This window comes from Colletotrichum jinshuiense, chromosome 5 (assembly GCF_051148585.1).
Source record: "Colletotrichum jinshuiense chromosome 5, complete sequence".
NCBI classification, from domain to species: domain Eukaryota; kingdom Fungi; phylum Ascomycota; class Sordariomycetes; order Glomerellales; family Glomerellaceae; genus Colletotrichum; species Colletotrichum jinshuiense.
The window spans coordinates 2065811-2084156 of record NC_139312.1 but is presented as its reverse complement, the minus strand read 5'-3'; the positions used below and the strand labels follow the sequence as shown (position 1 = coordinate 2084156).

At 54.5% G+C, this 18346-nt stretch overlaps 8 protein-coding genes across 8 annotated transcripts; 3 read left to right on the top strand and 5 right to left on the bottom strand.

Annotated features, from left to right (window-relative positions):
- Positions 1–381: 381 nt before the first annotated feature.
- On the bottom strand, positions 382–1495 carry EsH8_V_000533 (amidohydrolase family protein; the record flags this gene model as incomplete). Its single annotated transcript, XM_083273049.1, has 2 exons — positions 382–779; positions 853–1495. The coding sequence occupies 2 exons, from the start codon at positions 1493–1495 to the stop codon at positions 382–384; spliced, it is 1041 nt and encodes a 346-aa protein (XP_083125764.1).
- A 1096-nt stretch (positions 1496–2591) lies between these two features.
- Positions 2592–3497, bottom strand: EsH8_V_000532 (uncharacterized protein; the record flags this gene model as incomplete). Its single annotated transcript, XM_083273048.1, has 1 exon — positions 2592–3497. One exon carries the CDS (start codon positions 3495–3497, stop codon positions 2592–2594), a length of 906 nt encoding a protein of 301 aa, XP_083125763.1.
- A 2861-nt stretch (positions 3498–6358) lies between these two features.
- EsH8_V_000531 (HD domain-containing protein) lies at positions 6359–7015 on the top strand (the record flags this gene model as incomplete). The annotated part of the gene is made up of 1 exon (XM_083273047.1): positions 6359–7015. The coding sequence occupies one exon, from the start codon at positions 6359–6361 to the stop codon at positions 7013–7015; it is 657 nt and encodes a 218-aa protein (XP_083125762.1).
- Positions 7016–7182: 167 nt separating this feature from the next.
- On the bottom strand, positions 7183–7989 carry EsH8_V_000530 (uncharacterized protein; the record flags this gene model as incomplete). Its single annotated transcript, XM_083273046.1, has 1 exon — positions 7183–7989. The coding sequence occupies one exon, from the start codon at positions 7987–7989 to the stop codon at positions 7183–7185; it is 807 nt and encodes a 268-aa protein (XP_083125761.1).
- Positions 7990–9510: 1521 nt separating this feature from the next.
- Positions 9511–10377, top strand: EsH8_V_000529 (F-box protein; the record flags this gene model as incomplete). Its single annotated transcript, XM_083273045.1, has 1 exon — positions 9511–10377. The coding sequence occupies one exon, from the start codon at positions 9511–9513 to the stop codon at positions 10375–10377; it is 867 nt and encodes a 288-aa protein (XP_083125760.1).
- Positions 10378–10970: 593 nt separating this feature from the next.
- On the bottom strand, positions 10971–12330 carry EsH8_V_000528 (FAS1 domain-containing protein; the record flags this gene model as incomplete). The annotated part of the gene is made up of 4 exons (XM_083273044.1): positions 10971–11178; positions 11236–11382; positions 11439–11651; positions 11705–12330. The coding sequence occupies 4 exons, from the start codon at positions 12328–12330 to the stop codon at positions 10971–10973; spliced, it is 1194 nt and encodes a 397-aa protein (XP_083125759.1).
- A 2214-nt stretch (positions 12331–14544) lies between these two features.
- On the top strand, positions 14545–15309 carry EsH8_V_000527 (uncharacterized protein; the record flags this gene model as incomplete). The annotated part of the gene is made up of 1 exon (XM_083273043.1): positions 14545–15309. The coding sequence occupies one exon, from the start codon at positions 14545–14547 to the stop codon at positions 15307–15309; it is 765 nt and encodes a 254-aa protein (XP_083125758.1).
- A 618-nt stretch (positions 15310–15927) lies between these two features.
- EsH8_V_000526 (Mss4-like protein) lies at positions 15928–16549 on the bottom strand (the record flags this gene model as incomplete). Its single annotated transcript, XM_083273042.1, has 3 exons — positions 15928–16008; positions 16127–16335; positions 16429–16549. The coding sequence occupies 3 exons, from the start codon at positions 16547–16549 to the stop codon at positions 15928–15930; spliced, it is 411 nt and encodes a 136-aa protein (XP_083125757.1).
- Between the last annotated feature and the right edge of the window lie 1797 nt (positions 16550–18346).

Here is an 18346-nt window from a genome sequence, read left to right as displayed (position 1 = left end):
CATGTTCTTATATGGATAGATTGCAGGGACGTTCACTCTACGTTCTCAATCAAACAATACCACATTTTTTCGATCACATTAGTTGAATGTGTACATTGGTTACACCACAGTCGATGTTTGGAGCAAGTGGGCCGCAACAAGATGAAAGTGACAGTCCTGGAAATGGCAGAAAGACTGGAACGTGAATTTGCGAAGTAGAGGACAAGGTAGGTATCATGTAATTTTTGGTATCAGTGTACAAAGCTACTCTGTCGTTGTTAAAACTCATTTCAGCGTCAACGTCAAATCGTCAAGTCTCTCTCTAAACATAAGAAGCCCAGCAGCAGGCCATCCACTACCCCCAGCAACTCTCCGTTATCGCTACTTGACAATTTATTTGGTTCAAATTTTGTCAATACCATAGGCCTTCAGAGCTGTTCCGCCGAACAGAGCGGCTTGGTCCTCGGGCTCCAGGGTGGCCATGTAGCACGTTCGCTCGACGAGGAGCTTCCACTTGCGCCAGGCCTCGTCGACACCGACGGTGCAGACGGGCCAATCACTGCCGAACATTGTGCGTCGAGTGCCAAACGTGGCGAGGATGACACCGAGCCAGGGGAATATGGCCTCGAATATGGCATTGGGGTCCTGGCCCTTGAGGGAGTCGGGCATCTCAGAGAAGCCACCGGAGAGCTTCATGTACGTGTTGGAGCACTTTGAGAGGGCGTAAATTGCGGTGCGCCAGTGGACAAAGGATGGGTCTGTGGTGTTGATTACGCCGAGGTCGGGTTTGCACAGGTGGTCTGCGGGTTGTAATCTGTAAGCAGGGGGGATATTGCAGGATGAAGAAAGGGGAGGGGGTGGGACGGGACGCACTGATGACGAAAGTGACCTTCTCCTCCTCGGGCACACCCTCGTGGGCGCGAGAGATAATCTCCAATGCGTCGTCGAGCTGCTGCTTGCCCCGACGGTGCTGGTCGACGCCCAGGTCGAAGACGAAACCGCGCTTGCCTAGGAGCTTCAAGCTGGAGATGAACTCGTCTGTGAGGCCCGTGCCGTGAGGCTTGTCCTGCAACAAGTATCTGAATCCCCTAATCTTGGGCCAGGTCTGTTCACCGGCGACATCCTTGACATGATCGAGGTACTTCTCCATCACCGCGGCGCCAGAAGGCAAAGGGGCCCAGGGAACGATGCCGAGGCACAATGCGCTCTGGTCGGGGGAGTGGCCCTCGCCGTCGCGGGGCTTACCCTCGGCAATGCGGCGGAGCCATGCGACCTCCATGAGCGGGAACTCCCATCCCGAAGCGTCGCGGGCGCCGGCCTCGAGGTCATGCTTGCGGTCCGTCTCGAGGAAGATGAAGCCTTTCAGGTTTTGGGGGGAGCCAGTCGCGGCAATGTAGTCGGAGACGGAGCGCTGCTTCGCGATTGGGTTTTCGGGGCTCGCCCAGGCAAGTGTCTCGATCTCATTCTCCGGGTAGAGGTGAATGTGCGAGTCGACAATGGGGTAATCGGCGGCCATGGTTGGCGAGACTGAACGGCTGCGGGGCAGTCTCGGAGGAGTAGAATACCTGGAAGCAAAGAGGACCTGGAGGCGACGTTGTGCTCTTAAACGCCGGGTATATCTGGGTAGAAAAGAATTCTCACGGGCTCAAAAGAAGATGAATTGGAAGCCCCAGGCTGTGGAGTGTAGGAGAATGGTTGAGCTAGGCCAGAAGGGTTTAGAAAAGTGACCTGAAAAGGAGGTGAAGTCCCCGCACCTGCTCCTGACATCGCGGGGTTCCAGCAGCAAGAGACCCTGGTCCAGCTCCAGCTCCAGTGGGCGGACTACGGTACATGGTGCAAATGCCCCCACAGTCAACTTTGTGACGTTATTAGCCCCGCCTTTCGTCAAGGCATCTTTCCCCCGAACACCGACACGTTTTCACGGAAGGGCTACTGCCACGGCGGCGGAGACTCGTACTTGCACCAGTTGCTTTACCTTTGGTATATCACGTGGCGACTACAGCCAGTGTACGAATTTAAGAGCGCGATATGAAAATAAGCTATGAACAAAAATGCAAAGTCATGTCACAGCGATGAGATGCGGTTTATGGTTATGTTCATTGATGAATAGATTCAGTAGGCGTCTACTCATTCCGCCGGTGGCGGTAGCTTCGCTGTCTACATGAGGCGGCTTGCCCGGGCCTTCCAAAGCCCAGCCCGGTGCCGCAATAACGGTCCATCCCCAGAAGCGGCGATGCGCTTCTTTTCCACATCCTGGAGTCTCGGTCCCGCATTCTCCCTGCGTCGGAGGGATGCGAAGATGCTCCGTTGTTGTCAGTGAAGACATGACAAACGAAACGGTAGTCACGCGCGGCCCGGACAAGTGGTCGCAGCGTGGGGTCGCAGCATCGACCCATTGGAATCGAGGAGGCAGGCAGGCCGAGACCGGCTCGGCCGCACCGCTTCCTCGGTGGATGCAATGATTAGCCATCGGCGAGCGCCGGCTGACCACCGCCGTGAACACGGGCGGCAGCGGGGGCGCGTCGCGCGACGAAATGAATGTACGGCCACATGGGGCCTTCTTCTTCGTGTATTTCTCTAAGTGTTCCCTTCCCAGGGCAGTGTTGGACACTTCAGCGGACGACGATGCCGTGGCGGCGGGTGGAGGGAACGTATTCCTCCTCCTCTTCCTCGGAGTCGGAGCAGTCAGAGCTATCCTCGTAGCCGCAGCGGGCACCGCCGCAGTCGATCTTGACGCGGTCGCCCTTGCGGGTGATGCCGTAGCGCTCGCAGGTGCAGGTGCTGACATCGGAGCCGGGTGTGCTGTAACCGGACAGGGATGAGTTGGGGCTGGAGCTGTCGGAGCGGTAGGACAGGCTGGAGCCGGTGGAAGAGACGGGTGAGCTGGAGAAGTCGGTGACGATGTCCTCCTCGTCGAAGCCGGCGGCACCGAAGCGGGCGGTGAGCTCCTCGATGGTCTCGTCGTCGCAGTAGTCGCTGTTGAGGATGTGCTGGGTGGCGTGAGGCGACATTGGCTTGGGAGCCTTGATCTGGGAGACGGACAGGGGGCGACCCTTGGGGATGTCGCGGGACGAGGAGCGGTGGCGGCTGGACTTGCTCTCCTTGTCCTTGGAAGAGTGGCGCGAGCTGCGGGAAGAGGAGTGGGAAGAGGACTTGGACGAGGACTTGCTGCTGCTGGAGCTGCTTGACTTGCTGCTTGACTTGCTGCTGGACTTTCCACTGGAGGGGAGGTCGAGGATGTTCAGCTCACGGCCAGTGGTGGGCTCAACGGTAGAGGTAACGCTGGGGTTGTGGGCAACGTGGTAGCCATCGATGATGTAGTAGTACCAGTAGCGTTGGCCTGCGGACAGTGTGGAACCGCCAAACTTGAAGGTGCCCTTCCAGGAACCGGACTTGGAGGAAGACTTGTCCTTGGAAAGGGGGAGCTGGCCGACGTAGTTGTCCCATGAGCCGAGCAAGTGGACGGTCTTGACACCGGCGGAAACACGAAGGGAGAAGGAGAGTTGAGTGGACGACATTATTGCGGATTTTCGAAAATGGGTGCTGCGATTAAGTGGTAATGGTATTGGCGAATAATGTGCGTGTGAGCAAGAAATTCCAGATTTCCGATTATTGGGGGTAAGTTGACCGGCAACTTGGTGATGATTTTTTCAAAAGACTTGGGTATTAGTTTGGATGCGAATAAGATAGAGACCGGCTCTATGGAAAGAAGAAAGAACAAACGGAGGGAAAGGGGAACACGAAAAACTGGAATTAGTTGATTGAATGCTTGCTGAAGAAGAGAAAGAGGAAAGGTAGACGAAGAGGATGGGATGCTTCCATTATATGGTTTGAGCGGCCGTCCTTGGAGGCCAGGCGAGGCCCAGTTGAGGCCACCACCTCTACCTCCGTCTCCCGTCTGGTGGGTTGGGAAAGCCACTTGAGATGCGGTACTACTTGCGCCGCCCATGGCTGGGGGGACGGCAAGTTGTCAGCGTAACTAGTGGAGTGTGCAAATACAGCGTCACTTGACGGGCGACCCAATGAGGAGGCCGCTGGGAACGACGATGCTTGTGGATGGCCGATGCAAGCAACCAATATCACACTGGTGATGTGCTCCGCGGCGACGTTGAGGGGATCAGCCGGCCGGGGTTCCCCTCGTACAAGAATGGGCACTCTGTGTGCTCTCCGAGGTGTGTGAGCAAATAGGAACGAGAGCGCTCTCTGTGAAGGGCCCCGTCGCCGTCACTTTTCCATGGTGTCCCCATATCTCGTTCCTGCTAACCAAGCTGCTTGTTGCCCGTTGCCTTAGTGGTACCACAAGATGGTCGCCAGGATGGGCCAGGTCTGCAAGCTGGGCGGTTAAGCAAGGTGAAGGAGAGGGGTTTCCTGGACAGCGTCGGCGAAAATAGAAGGAAAAGAGTGGGGCGCCCGGGACTAGAGCACGGTACGTTCCTCCGTCCACTGTGGTTCTGAGCCCGCCGCCCTTTTCGGCTTCATTGGGCGTCTAAATCCATGCCTTCATTGGCCAATAGCACACGCACATTGCTCTTCTGTTCCCGGTCGCTTATCACCCATCACCAAGTGATGTGCTGCAGGTCGGGCCAATCATGACTTGAACTGGCGATGCAGCTCTGTGAAAGCATCACCACTCTCACGAGGCTCCCAGCCCTCCTCTTAGCACCGTCCCGCGGGGATTGGCTCGTTCTCGTGTGTGCAAGATGAGCAGGAAAGCCATCGTTCAATTACCGCACAGTATTCGCCGGCCTGCCCGCATCAATGAACTGACATACTGCATCATGCACCGAGTCAATATGCATGCGGTCTGCATGTAGATGCGCAAGCTCGCCGAGATGAAAGCTCTTCCTCATTGGATTGTTGATCTCTGCCGGCCGCTTGACCAGGGAAGTTCCGAAGATCGTGCGAGTGGGAAGGGAGGTAAGCAAACTGGATGCCAATAGCCACGTTCCTGGTTCTCTGAGTGGCATGCAGACTTTTCTGTGCACTCCGGTTCGTTGGTCGGTTTCCGTACCTGCCTTTCCATAGAACGATGACAGAGAATTCCGACATCTGGTAGTCCAGAGAGGTCGAGGCCAGTCTCTGGCAATAAAGCTTAAGATAGATCAAAGTGTGGGCAAGGCAACGTCGAGTACACTCCACAAATTTGGCCTGGAGAAGATCAAACACTACCGAGATCCGCAGCTGGAAAAGACGCAGGAGACGGGGCAGCGAACTCTAAAATGTGTGCCACACTGCGTGGCTGCCCTGGCGGTGTAGCCTGTCTGTTGAAATGGCCGATCGTGGTGCGGGCCGCCAAGTACAAACTGCCGTTCTCCGCCTTCGACATCCGCTCGTGTGCGTGACCCTGAGCCACCCACACCTCGGAGGATGAGATGTGAGCAACGGCATCTTTTGCTGTCCCTCTTCGACATAGTTTCGAGGTGCGTAATCCGAGCTTCATGCATGCGACGGCCTTTAGCCTCGGCGGGTATGTGAGGTCTATCACATGGACAGAATCATGCCCCGCTGGCGGGGTGGGAAGCCGCCGTGATATTCCCTCATCGTACCTGGAATCTGGGATCTAGTTTGCAGGTGCAGCGATTCTGGCCCGAAAAGGACAGTTCATCGCAATCATTATTCTGCCATGAAGGAAGGAGGCTGGTAGAGACGACGGCAAACGGGCGAGCAGTGACTTGCGATGTCGAAGCCGGTCCAGGCGGCGATGCCGACAGATGTCTCACCAGTAACTCTTGTCGTGAAGCGGTCTGACCTCAGCATGGTGAGATTGCCGTCGGCTGACAAGTTGGGCGTCTTTTGTGTGTGACATAAGCGTTACAGCATCACAACAGATATTTTGCCGACGTCGTTCCAAGTATCTGGCCATCCAAGATCTGTCAAGATGTGGTGAGGTCGGCAGTGTGTCTTGTGGGTGACGGGAGTACCTGGCGCGGGAAACAGCGGGATCGCCCGTTGAGAAGGCACCGCGCCCCCTCTTCCCCCGAGACCACTCCGGCCGTTGTCCCCACCCACAGCTATTGAAGATCACGTGATAGCGCGTTCTGCCCCATCAAGGGCCCTGGAGCTTGACCGCGATGTTTTCTTGTTTCGCGTCGGCATCAACCCAGCTTCCTAAACCATCCGTCTGAGTCAACAACTCAAGGCAGCAGCCCCTCTCTCCTCAAATTGGCCCCTCGGATTAACTACAAGTGCTCTAGTCAAGCCTCAGGGAACCAGACGGATTACCAATCTACTTGCGAGAAGTCTTGCAATCACCGTGGATAAAAGGCTTCGACTGGGACATTCTCCTTTCTCGTTCTCTCAAACGAATTCGTATCCCCAGCCAATTTAGAGATTTCTCAAAAGTCTTGCGTGTTTTTTCCGCCCCAAGAATACCTCCAAAATGGCAGAGCCAACTTCGATCACCAATGACGAACTCGTCGCCAAGGTCACAAAGTACGTTGAGGCTTACATGGCAAAGTATGACGCCTCCCATGACTTCAACCACATCAAACGCGTCGTCTCGCTCGCCCACCGGATCCACGCACGATCCCCTTCCAACCCTGCCCTGGACAAGCATACCATCACCCTCTCCGCTCTTCTCCACGACGTCGGTGACCGCAAGTACCTACAACCCGGCGAGGACGCCTCAACCCTCATATCCACAGTTCTGCAGACCCTCGGGGCCGATTCACAGCTTGCCGCCCGAGTGCAAACCATCTGTCTTGGCGTCAGCTACTCCAGCGAGATCAAGGACCCCGCACGCGTTCGCGCCCTGGTCGCCGAGCACCCGGAGCTGGCCGTCGTACAGGACGCGGACCGTCTGGACGCCATCGGCGCTGTGGGCATCGGCCGCTGTTTCACATTCGGTGGCGCAAAGGGCTCGCGGAGCATGGACGACTCCATCTTGCACTTCGAGGAGAAGCTCGTCAAGCTCGAGGGCATGATGAAGACGGATGCGGGAAGGGAAATGGCGCAGGAGCGGACAAAGAGGATCCTGACGTTCATGGAGTGGTGGCAGGATGAGGCGGGTTCAGTTGGCGCAGGACATGAAGGTTAATCTCATTTGGAATTCGCGACGGTGTTGTCCTTTCGATTCAACTCGATACCCAGTTTTACTTTGAATATTACGGTCCGTGTTTCAACTAGGACTATCATTATACAATTACTCGAATGAGAACTCAATCTTCGGGGGGCGCTGATGCTTTACACTGTCTCCTCTTCCCTTCAACATTCTTCCTTGAACAACACCTCGTCTCCCCGCCTCTCCATGTCGACCTGTCTCGCGTGTTTCTGAGCACGCCAATACCTCCAAGCCCAGTCAACCAACCCAATAAGCGGTAGGACAAGCACGTCCATGACCCTGATCGAGGTCCGCAGAGTGAAGTCGTCGGGCACGCGATGCCGGCCGAACGACGAGCAGAGGGTGTTGACCCAGTACAAGCAGACCTCCCGCAGCAGCTCTCGCCCCTCAAAGTTGTACAGGAACTCAAACCCGCTCCCGTCTTGCCAGGGTAACGTCTGCTTCCGCACTCTCCTCTCCACCAACACACTCCAGTCGTCGTCGCGCGCCAGCATGAACACCGCAACCGCTGCGCGGCGCATGAGCTGCTTGTCCGGGCCGTCGAACCAGATGAAGGTCGCGGCAAGGCATGCCCATAGCAGCCGGTCCTTGAGACGGAAGTAGTAGATGAAACAGGTGTAAAGATAGGCGGCGCAACATGTGCTGATGACAGTCGGGATGTCAAGGCCGAATGTGGAGAAGTAGAAAAGGACCATCAAGGGGTAGGTCGCCACGAGAAGCCGTAGTTGGTTGGTGATTGAGATCCACCCCTCCGAGACGATGGCCGCCAGGACCTCCCATATGATTGCGGGGAGATCCCCAATACCCCGGAGCACCATGACCGACACATGGGCCCCCCTGGGTGGCCGTTGAGCACCCATCGGCCGGTTGTTGAGTACCGGGGCCGATTCTTTCGATGCCGCCTCGGGGCGAAATGCAAGGTTAATCTGGCTGAAGGCTGCAGGTCTCATGGCTGTGTGAGATGGATTCTGAACACGTCTCCGCTCGTTCTTTTTTTTTTTTCGGGAGGAGGGGGGAGGGGGGGATAGGACGGGGGGAAGTCAAGGTTCAATAACGGTTGACGCGAGCCAAGGGAATGGGAAGCGCGACTCAACATTTGAGTCTCACCTTTCTCCCTTAGCTTCCTAGGACCCCCCACGCAGCGCGCGCCGTGACGCCACAATTATGGTCCAATCTCCGGAAATAACAAAGGAAAGGTGCGTAGGGCTGTCCCGCTTAAGTGACGTATGTGAAAGTATGCTCTTGGACTCGACTTACACTACCGTGGAAATTGGCGTGCCGATTAATCCAAAATAGCCTCGGGGCTTCATGGTGGACAAACTCACTGCTAGAATTTCGGAAGTTGCAAAATTTATCGTGGATAGCTCTGCGTCCATGTTAGGGCTAGGTCAAATTTTCGACGTCGTTTTCTCCAATCTCTGCATCCCAACAAATCATCTTGACGGGAGGCTGCGGGTGAGCTTGTGTTACGGCGTCTTTGCAGCCACAGGCTGGTCTAGAAATGCAATCCCAGTAGATGCTTGTGAAGCCGTCGTTGTATATATGGAAATTTTTGACGCTGATAGTTTGCTGCAACGCACCTAGAAACCTGGTTATTGGCGCCGGGTACGAGCAGATGCTGCAGCCTGGTTAATTTAAAAGCGGTTATATCTCTTGTCAAAGGGGCCTTCGACATATGGAATCGCCATATGTATGTTCTTACCAAATCAAAAGCCAGATACGGGGGAAATGTATGGGAAAATATCACAAAAATAGCATGGTAAATGAATATATAAGTCTAGAGGAAAGCTTTTCTGTTCAGGGATTTCCCACTTATAGTTGCCGCGTACTACTATACTAGGTGGCGCAATCCGTTGAGCAGATAGGGATTCGTGTTAGAGTCTCCTCTAATGATATTTACGGATCGAAATCTTCTATTTTTCTTGCCCGCCTTATGGCACAATCCCCATTTGTTCGTTTGTGTATGGGTGTTGAATGTTGATGAGTGTGCGTCAAGACATTGGTCAGTTTGGCCCGGATATACTTCAAAACATCCGAAAGCTAGCATGTACGTAAACTGACAGCCATCCAGGTTGTGCACACTGTGCCGTCATCCGGAAAAGGCTTGGATAATGGGAGGGCGACAACCCAGATATCACAGCTGGCTAGTCTCCTGCTGTGCCAGTCCCCCCCCCCCCCCCCCCCCCCCCCCCCCCCCCCCGGGGGAACTGGTGCGGCACGACCTTGTCATTCACATCGAGTTTTGAGTTTGACGATTACGTGTATCATTTCATGTATTTGAGAGACTTTCCTCTCCACGGCCTTGGCGGCAAATAATACAGCTGCTTGTGAATCCCTTTCTCCCTCCTCAGCTGGTGTCTTCTTGTTCTGTCGTCTATATCGTATTGAAGTTTGTTTAGATCAAAACTTTCTTTCGCTTCATACATCACTAAACCAGTCCAAGGCTTTGTTGCATCGCGCAAGCATCCAGAATGACCCCTGATAACTTTTCAGACCACGGCCCTCGACCATTGGCCCTCCTTACCTTGCCAACAGAGATACTAAACGGCATCTTCATCTTTGTCGCACCCCTGGAACTCTGGCGCATCCGCCGCACCTCCAAACGTTTCAATGCCATCCTTCATCCCCATCTACTCTCCTCGCTCCGTTCCTTCACCAACCCTCTCCCGAAAACCCTCATCCGGGAGACCGTGCCCGTGCCAATATCCTTCGTCTACAATCTGATACTCGCCCTTCTGGGCCACGACGAGGGCCATAAGCTCTGGAGGAGCGTCTTGCCTTACTCAAACTCGCGAAACACCGCATCGCCCTGGCTGCCCCTGGCGAAACCGATACCGCCTTCGACACGATCAGAAGTTTCCCCGGCGAACTTACAGACCACGGCCGCCATCCAATCCCTCTTGGACCCCATCGTCGCCCATATACGCGCATCGTCCGCAGATCTCCCCTGTTTCAGAAAGATACACTTCTGGACTATCCTCCTGTGGTATAAAGAATGGTCTGCCATCGCCTCTAGTCCGCTTTCGCATAAACGTCTGGTGCGCCGTAGGCAGCGGCTCGAGTACGCCTACAAGCAGGACCGCGCCACCCCCACCGGCCAGGAAGCCGCCGAGGACGAGACTGACGAGAAGACGAGGACGTACCTATGGCAGTGCCTCTTTAATGAGCCCCCTCCCAAAGGCGGCCGCCGATCGTACGAGTTGAGGTGCCTGGGCCACCACCTGAAACTGGAACACTGGGTCAAAGGGATCAGGCATTGCTATGGCATGAGCCGGGAGGAACATGATCTGGGAAAGGCCCTTTTCAGGGATCGCGAGGAATATCTCCGTGAGGGATGATTGAATTCTCATGATCCGGAACACTGGAGAGAGAAACGACAGACACGATGAAGAGGAAAACGAATGGATGGCAAGACCCGCATCATTGACGGAGCCATCGCCGTAACTATCTATAGACCGATAGCTTTCTCCCTCACGATGCCGTGGACAGGCGGGTCAAGCCATGCCACCAATACATAGGCCGTGCCCACTGAGTATCTGTCTGATCATGCCTTCGTTAAAAGATCATTCTACAACATAAGTGCTCATCTAGACGGTGAATGTCTACCAAGCCGGGGTGAAAGGGGGGGGGGGGGCGAGCATTTATCACGAACACACACTGCAGCAGAGAACAATTGACAAACAGTAAACTTGATTGAACAATAGATGCTCTCGGATCTCGGAGAACCAAATGAGGGTATTTGGCGTCCCTTGCCATTGCCCTTTGTGACAACATTTTAGAAACCCCACCCTCTAAGACGAGGGCATATAAATAGGTCATGACGTTCATTTCCATTCCACATCACCCTTGAACGATGACTGGCTGGATCTAAAAAGCCTCTACTCCTTGGAATCTTGATAGAGGTTTTTAAATCAAGCAAACATTGAAAAACTCAGGCGATCAATACACCGACCGCAAGCGCAACAACAGCCGCCACGCGAAGGTTCCCTGCGACGGGGTTTCCGGCGTTGGGGGGCGTGGAAGTAGAGGTGGGGCTGGCGGTGCTCGATCCAGTCGGTGAAGTCGTTGAGGAGGGCGACGGCGGCGCGGCGTTAGCGGACATGACACGATCCAAGACGTGGATGAGTCCGTTGTTAGTCCTGTGGTTGCTGGTCAGTTCCAATCCTCAAGACCGGTCATGGAAGAAGCTCGCTTACAGAACGTTAGGACTGACAACTTTTGCGTCATTGAACCAGATTTCGTCGCCCCTGATCGTGACTCTAACGGTAACGTTGGCGTACGAGGTGAACTCCTGACCGTCCGTTAGGAAGTCAGTGTAGGTCACCTGAGGCAGGGTATGGAACCTTTTACATGTTAGTACACGACGGAGTTATCCTGCATCGACCAAGTTGAAACCTACAGCAAGGCATTCTTAAGGTCATCTTTCCCGAGAGATTTCTCAGGGCTGCCAGCCTCGTTGAAGGCTTGGGCGTTAGGCCCCAAACAGGTAACGTTGGGCAGCTTATCCACAGTCTGCCACAGCTTGGTCTTGTCAAATGCATCCGCCAGAGATGACAGCGAATCCGAGAGCTTCCTGATCGTGGTTGAGCAGGGCTTCGGTGTTTCTAGAACACTAAAGTGAACTTCAGCGCGGATTCCGAGAAGTCTAGATGACGAAAAACCTACGCATCAATGGAGTGAAAATAGCCACCATCCCATTCTCCATCGAGGGCAGTGAGCTCCGCGTTTTGGCCCAGACCAGCACGCAAGTTTGCGGTTTTCTTGTCAGAGGATGAATCTTGCCTTACTCTGAACTTTGCCGGATTAATGGTATCTTGAGAAACGAAGAGCACCTGGCCCTGAGCCTCGTCTCCGTATTGGTTGATGATGGCCGGGCCAGGGCTCCGCAGATTGTAAATCGTGTCTCGAAGCTTTGTGGGCACTGTTATACCTCTGGGAGCACTGAAGTTCGTGGTCGTCAAACCAGCATCCAGAGTGTGGTATTGCAAGATGGCCAATAGCCGGTCAGCAGGAAGTAGGGTCACATCGCTAATATTGGACTGCCGAAGGAAGTTGGTGATGGCGTCATTGGTGGGTGCCAGAAGGGTGACTTTATGATCACTTCCGGTCGTTATGTTGCCCAAGATGGATGGCTGGCTGTTTATGAGACTGTTAAATGTTGAGAGGTCCGCGTATTGCGACAGTGCATTGCTGAGGCTCTGGATCTGCCGCGATTTCAAGGGTTGACCACGAGCCGAGGCAAGCTGCGTGATGCTGGCCACAACTAAGACGAAATTCTGGAGGAAGCGCATGATTGCCACAAGTAAAATATCAGGGTCTGCATGGGTTTGAGGGCACAGGGATCTCTGAAGAGAAGGGGCGCCGAGGGCAAGGGAGGCCATTTAAAAGCTTCAAAGCAAACAATCCTCTCAGCCATGTCTATCAGCCGCACAACCGGCCAAATTCCATGGCTAAGCCATCTTGCAGATGTCTTCCCCGCAGCTTCAAGTGTCAGCTCAGGTACATTGTCTGCACATTGCTCGCCGGCATACCAGACCAAGCCAAGTCTGGCAACCTACGAGGAAGCTAGGGCAATTGCGTGTTACCCCAAAAGACCATCGAACTGTAACGCTGCCACAGGGACACGCACGCAACCTGCGAACGCAAGTCGCACAGTCAGAGTCCTGGTTGAAAATAGAACGTCTGACCGGGGAACGGTGGCTTCTGGCTATTCCGTCAAGCAGGTGCCGGCCGCATCTACACCATCTTTTCTGCTCGAGGCGTGCTGACGGTGGCAACCATCATCGGCAAATAAAGCAGGCTAGGGTTGAATCAGCAGGCATTGGCGGCGTTAGGTTGCCGATCGTGTACGACAAAGCGCGTCAGTAGGGCTGAGAGTTGGCGCAGGGAGAAGCTGAAGGGTAAAGTTCGCTGAGTTCACGTATGGTATGGCGCAGCGACAGCCCGCAGGATGCATAAGCTAGCTGCCTCCCCTTTTCTTTCACTGAATCTCGGCCAGCCGTGTGTCAACTTCGCCACATGTGGATGCAGGCCAATGCGCCATCGAAGCCGAATATAAGGTCGGGCATCCAGAACCTCTCGAGCCTCGTCTATTCCCTTATCAAGGAAGCTTTGCACAATCAAGTGAGGTGTGTTGTTGAACCTCGTCCAAGATCGACCCCAGTAATTGCCAGATTGGGAGATGTCCAGATTGGCAGACAGGCCAGACCATGCTCCAGCAAGCAAGCTTAATCAATCCCTGTGGCCTGGGTCAAGAGGGGAAGAGAGTTGACGAACGACTCGCGAAGACATGGTCAGAGCTTTGGATATCCTTATTACGGGCCATCTTGTAGATAGGGTGGTTATCTGAGGGAAAGCTAGGTCATGGTGGTTAAGGTACGACCTGCCAGCTCACTCGGCTTAATTGGCTTCCCTAGACTGGGGCTTCGAGCGTTCCAGATTTCTCACCAGGAAAGGCCACCCGTTTGACTTGGGTGGCAGCACACGAGACCGCAACCGTCGAAGTCAGGTGACTCTAGCCCAACCCCCATTGGTGCTTTCCTTTCGTCGTCCCTGGCAGGCCACAGGAAGGAATGGGGCTGCAAAGAGACGGGCGACGGGAGACTGAAGGAGGGAAACTAAGACAATGTGGGTAAAGTACATTGGACCGCTGGGTCAAGTGTATCCATGCGCTGTACTCTGTATACTCTGTACTTCCTTGTCTGGAAGCCAAGCCCTTAAGCTCCACGCTTTCGCCCGGCCTTTTCGCATCAATCAATCAACCAACAAGTCCTCGACGGGGGTAGGCATTGCGACCCATGGCCGCCTAGCCTACTTTAAGGAAGGTGCTACTTCGGATTAACCCAGCGAGGAAAGTTCCTCAGCCCGTGACTGGACAATTCCCAGCATATCGAGTCACTGATTTACTGTGCCGCAATGTCAATTTCCGCCGGTCTGAGAAACCGCTCCTTGGGAAACATTCCCAACCAACACATCGTCCCGTTAATGGCGCATTGTAACAGCAGCAGTGACGGCAACACGCACCCACCCCAAGCTGTTCCCAGGCGAGCCGAAGGGGGGCGACTAGGCTCCAAAGTAACAATGTCTGCACAAGCGCCCGCGGTGCTTTCCCATTTGGCCTGGATGAGTCTGCTGTGCACCGGCCCATTTCCCCCATGATGCCTAGACGAGGCAGGCAACTAAGTTACTCTGCAAGGTAAGGTACGATGCAGCCGGCTGCTTCCCTTGGCAATAAACCCCCGTCAGGCAACGCTCACGTCTTCTTCGTCTTCCCATTCTGTCGTCCTTTTCTTTCTCTCTCCCATCGTCATTCAACTGCACAGCTTGAACCACCAGCTCTTCCACAGTTGCTATCGCCACTTACATCAACATACCCATACTGATTTTGGACTCCTAACATCCATTGCGAAGGCATTGATTGCTTCCAGTAACTTCTTTGCCAAAACTCTTCTACTACATCACCTTACAAAGGCCGTTGGGGTTCCAACCACATACACAAAAAGAAAATGAAACAGACGACCCTCTTCACTGGCCTCGCGGCCTTTCTGCCCTCTGCCGCCCAGGCCATCCCGGGACTACTCGATGCCCGCCAAACCAGCCGTCCTTACCAAGAGGTTGTGTGCAAGCCTCAGACGGGCTCCAATAGCCAGCTGCCCCCTTGCGTGCAGATTGAGAACATCGAGGCTGCCTGCCAGCCCAATGGCACCGCTTCGATCTACCTTGAGGCTCACGCTCAATGTATCTGTGGTGGCTCCTTCTTCGCTGAGAAGCTGGCTTGCGAGCGATGCCTCTTCACCCACGGTCTCCGAAGCGAGCGAGACGTGGCCTACTACAGCGGTATTCTCTCGTCTGCCTCCAATGCTCTCTGTACAGGCACGCCCACCGCAGCTTTCGCTGTCATTTTTTCCAACATCGAGGTTGCTGCCACTCCCCTCACTACCGGTGCCACTGCCAAAAGCGACCAAGCTCCCAGCAACACAGCCATCTCCCTTTACTACACGGCTAGCGGTCCCCAGGGTCCTGGTAGCATCACTGGTGCAGCTGCTAGCGCTACCGGCACTAGCAGCCGTGCGACTGCGAACCCTACCACTGCCGCGACTGTTTCGACATCAGGCGGAAGCAGTCGTGCCTCCACCACCAAGGCCACCGGTACGGCCTCGGGCGATGCGGCCGCAACCACTTCTACGTCCGGCAACGGCGCTATGCCGACATACGCTGCAGGTGGACTTATGATTGGCGCTGCTGGCCTGGCAATGATCGCGGGTTTGTAAGGGATTGATTGATTGGCCACTTCAGGGGAGAGGGTGGTTCTTGAACGAGTTATCATGCGATGGGATTAATGACGGCTGCTGAGACGGGGTTTCGCCCAACGATTAAAGTATTAATGAGCATTGCAAGATTTCGCTTCTGCTTCTCCTCTTTTCCCGCCAGTGACTTTCATTATTTTCCACATTAATCGATGAATACAGCAGGGCTGGGCGGTTTTATGAATGGAGAAGGGTATGTTCAAAATGCTCTCAGCCAGCACTGGGAATAAAGCTCGAGCATGAACCCACCAGTGACACAACGATCAATTATCGTCATTGATTCAGGCAGGCACGAAAGTTGGTTTATACAATTGCTTGATTATCGAAGGAACTCCGGGAAGGAGTTTCTCGCTCGGGTAACGACGGACGTGGGTCGGGTCGGGTTGGGTACAATTCCATCATAACCCTCCAGGTTCTCACGTCAACCCACCAGACTCGCGGCTCTCCACATCGTTCATCATAGGCCCATCTCTCCACCACTGCATATAAGTTCGACCCCGGACCCTCCAACTTGGGGGTCGGCCTGTCTTGTCTTCCCAGTGGATTCTACCCCCTCGTTATTCAACCCTTTGAAGCGACAAATTACTGAGGCATGTGCTCAAATGCCTTGGGCAGGTTCTCCTGGCAGAACGGTAGCTTGCCAACGGTCCAGATTTCGGTGTCCTATCGATGAGGTTTCAGCTTTGATCACTTCTTTTCCCAACCCGACACTAGTTGGGTCGGAGTAAATCTTTGGCATCCGAGTGTTCAGCGACCGAAGGAGGAGTATAACGAGACTTACCGGCTTCAGGTTCTTCTTGATCTCGGTGTCGAGGGTACCAGCCTTGAGGGCGATGATTTCGGGGGCCGCATCGGGGTCATGAGCAATCGGGGAGCCGCATTCGGAGCAGAAGATGCGGTGGACAGCCTTGCCCGAGGAGCCCTGTCCAGCCCAGCTCTTGGTGGGACCGTTGATGGTCAGCTTGTCCTTGGGGACAACAGCGACGAGGGCTAGAAAAAGTCAACAACCATCCACCTGGGGATTCAAACGGAGTCGAAACGCCGATTCAATCCAACAGCAAACGTCGGAAATACTATACTTACAGTACGTGGAGCCGGATTGGCGTTGGCAATCGTCACAGTGGTCGTAGCCAGTGACGAGAGGAGCATCAACGTCGACCGTATAAGTAACGGCCTTGCAGAGGCAGTGTCCGGTGAGAGGCATTTTGGATAATGACTTTTGGGCGGGGAAAGGCTTCTTTAGCAGTGTGTGGTTTTTTTGCCTGGAGAAGAGCGGTTCTAACTTGTTGACAGACAATGCAGTGCAACGAGCTTCGATACAGATAATGCTGTTACGCAACAACGGACGGGGACGGGCCCTTTTTGTTCTGCGATTGAGGAGGCGGGGTATCTGATGCCGCTGCAAGCTTTAGCTGATGGCACACCGACGCTACCTTGCGCGCTGACATCTTTCTGACGACGCCACTTACCCTATTGAGGTACCTTGGAGTTGAATGGGATGGGTGGGGGGTGTGGCCGAAACCGTGAACGGGAAGTTTCCAGAGGCAGGAATGGCTGCGAACACAACTCGAACTACCGATGCGGGCGAAAGAGTTTCACTGAGGGCGGTTTTGTTTATACAGAAGTATGATACGGATAATACGACACGACCGACGAAGGGCAATACTTACCTTATATATACGCACGACGACCCTTTTCCTACAGGTTCAAAACCCTCCCCCTCATCGTTGTACCACTGGATCGAAGCCAGGACCTCGACCGTACCCAGACATGGAACATGAACTTGGACAGGCCAGCTTCGGGTAGCTGCGAGGAGAAGGGTCCACCAGGTCCAAGAAACATTTCTGTCAGCGCTGCAGGCTATGACGATCCTGGAATCCTTGACCCATCCTGATCGGTCGTCAGGCACCCCATCCTTGTTCACAATACCTCAGCAAGAGCAGCATGCAAGCTTGCCCAGCACCCCAGCATTCCAGCACTGCAGCACAGAGCTGCTCTGCGCCCGTGAAGCTTTCCTTGGGCATATTTGCAGTCGTTCGACGCAAGTTGCGGCACGGTTGGGCCAGTCGGGCGAGCATTGGGTGCTCATGTCTTGGACTCAAACAATCAACCCCGCGGAGGGGTACTGAGAATCCTAGAGCAGAGAGGGAGATCAAACCGAAGCTTGGTTTGACACCATCACAATCAGGATCCTTTGGCAATCCTTCCAATTGGCTTCCCCATACTGATTTGTCATTTGTATTCTTCCTCCTTCATCTAAAATGGGAATTGAGGATTGTCTCGTTATGGTCCAAGCTCCGCTTTGCTAAAAAGGCAGGACATGAGCTTGGAGAAACACTGGACAGCTGTCGAACGGAGCCCCGCCCTTACGACCAGACGATTTGGAATTCGATGTAAGACGGCGTTAGTGCTGCAGCAGCTCCCCGGCACCTTAGCACTACGCACTTCGGCACCTCGAGTCGAGTCCAGGCTGACTGAGTGTGTCTTCCAACCCCACTGGCAGGTCCGCCTGTCGGCTGCATACCTAGTCCAAATGCCCCGGCGGGCACTTGCAATCGAGCAATGACAAGAACCAGATGCGGTGCGAGGCGCTTCTGGACAAGCTGTGTTTGGAGCGCGCACGACGCTACGCAAGCTCTCTGAGGTCCCCACTACAGCTCCCCCCGGCCTCTCGGGGCTCGGGGAACAAGGCATGGGCGGGGAAGCGGGCAGCACCCATCGGTATCGACATTCCAATTACGTGCCATTCCCAACACAGGCTGGCAAATAGAACATCGGATTACTTTGGTCCATCGTCTCTTCAGACAGACACCCCGGTTGACAAATATGTTTTCTCTAGGGAACGCTCACATAGGATGGCATGCCGAGTAACAACAAGGACACGCAAAGTGCCGGACGAACATTTGCTTGCCATTTTAACGTGCTTTACCCTGTCAGGTAAGGTAGCCCCGTCCAATCTAAGAAACCGCATGCAAAGAGATGCAATTCGGCGTCACCGCCC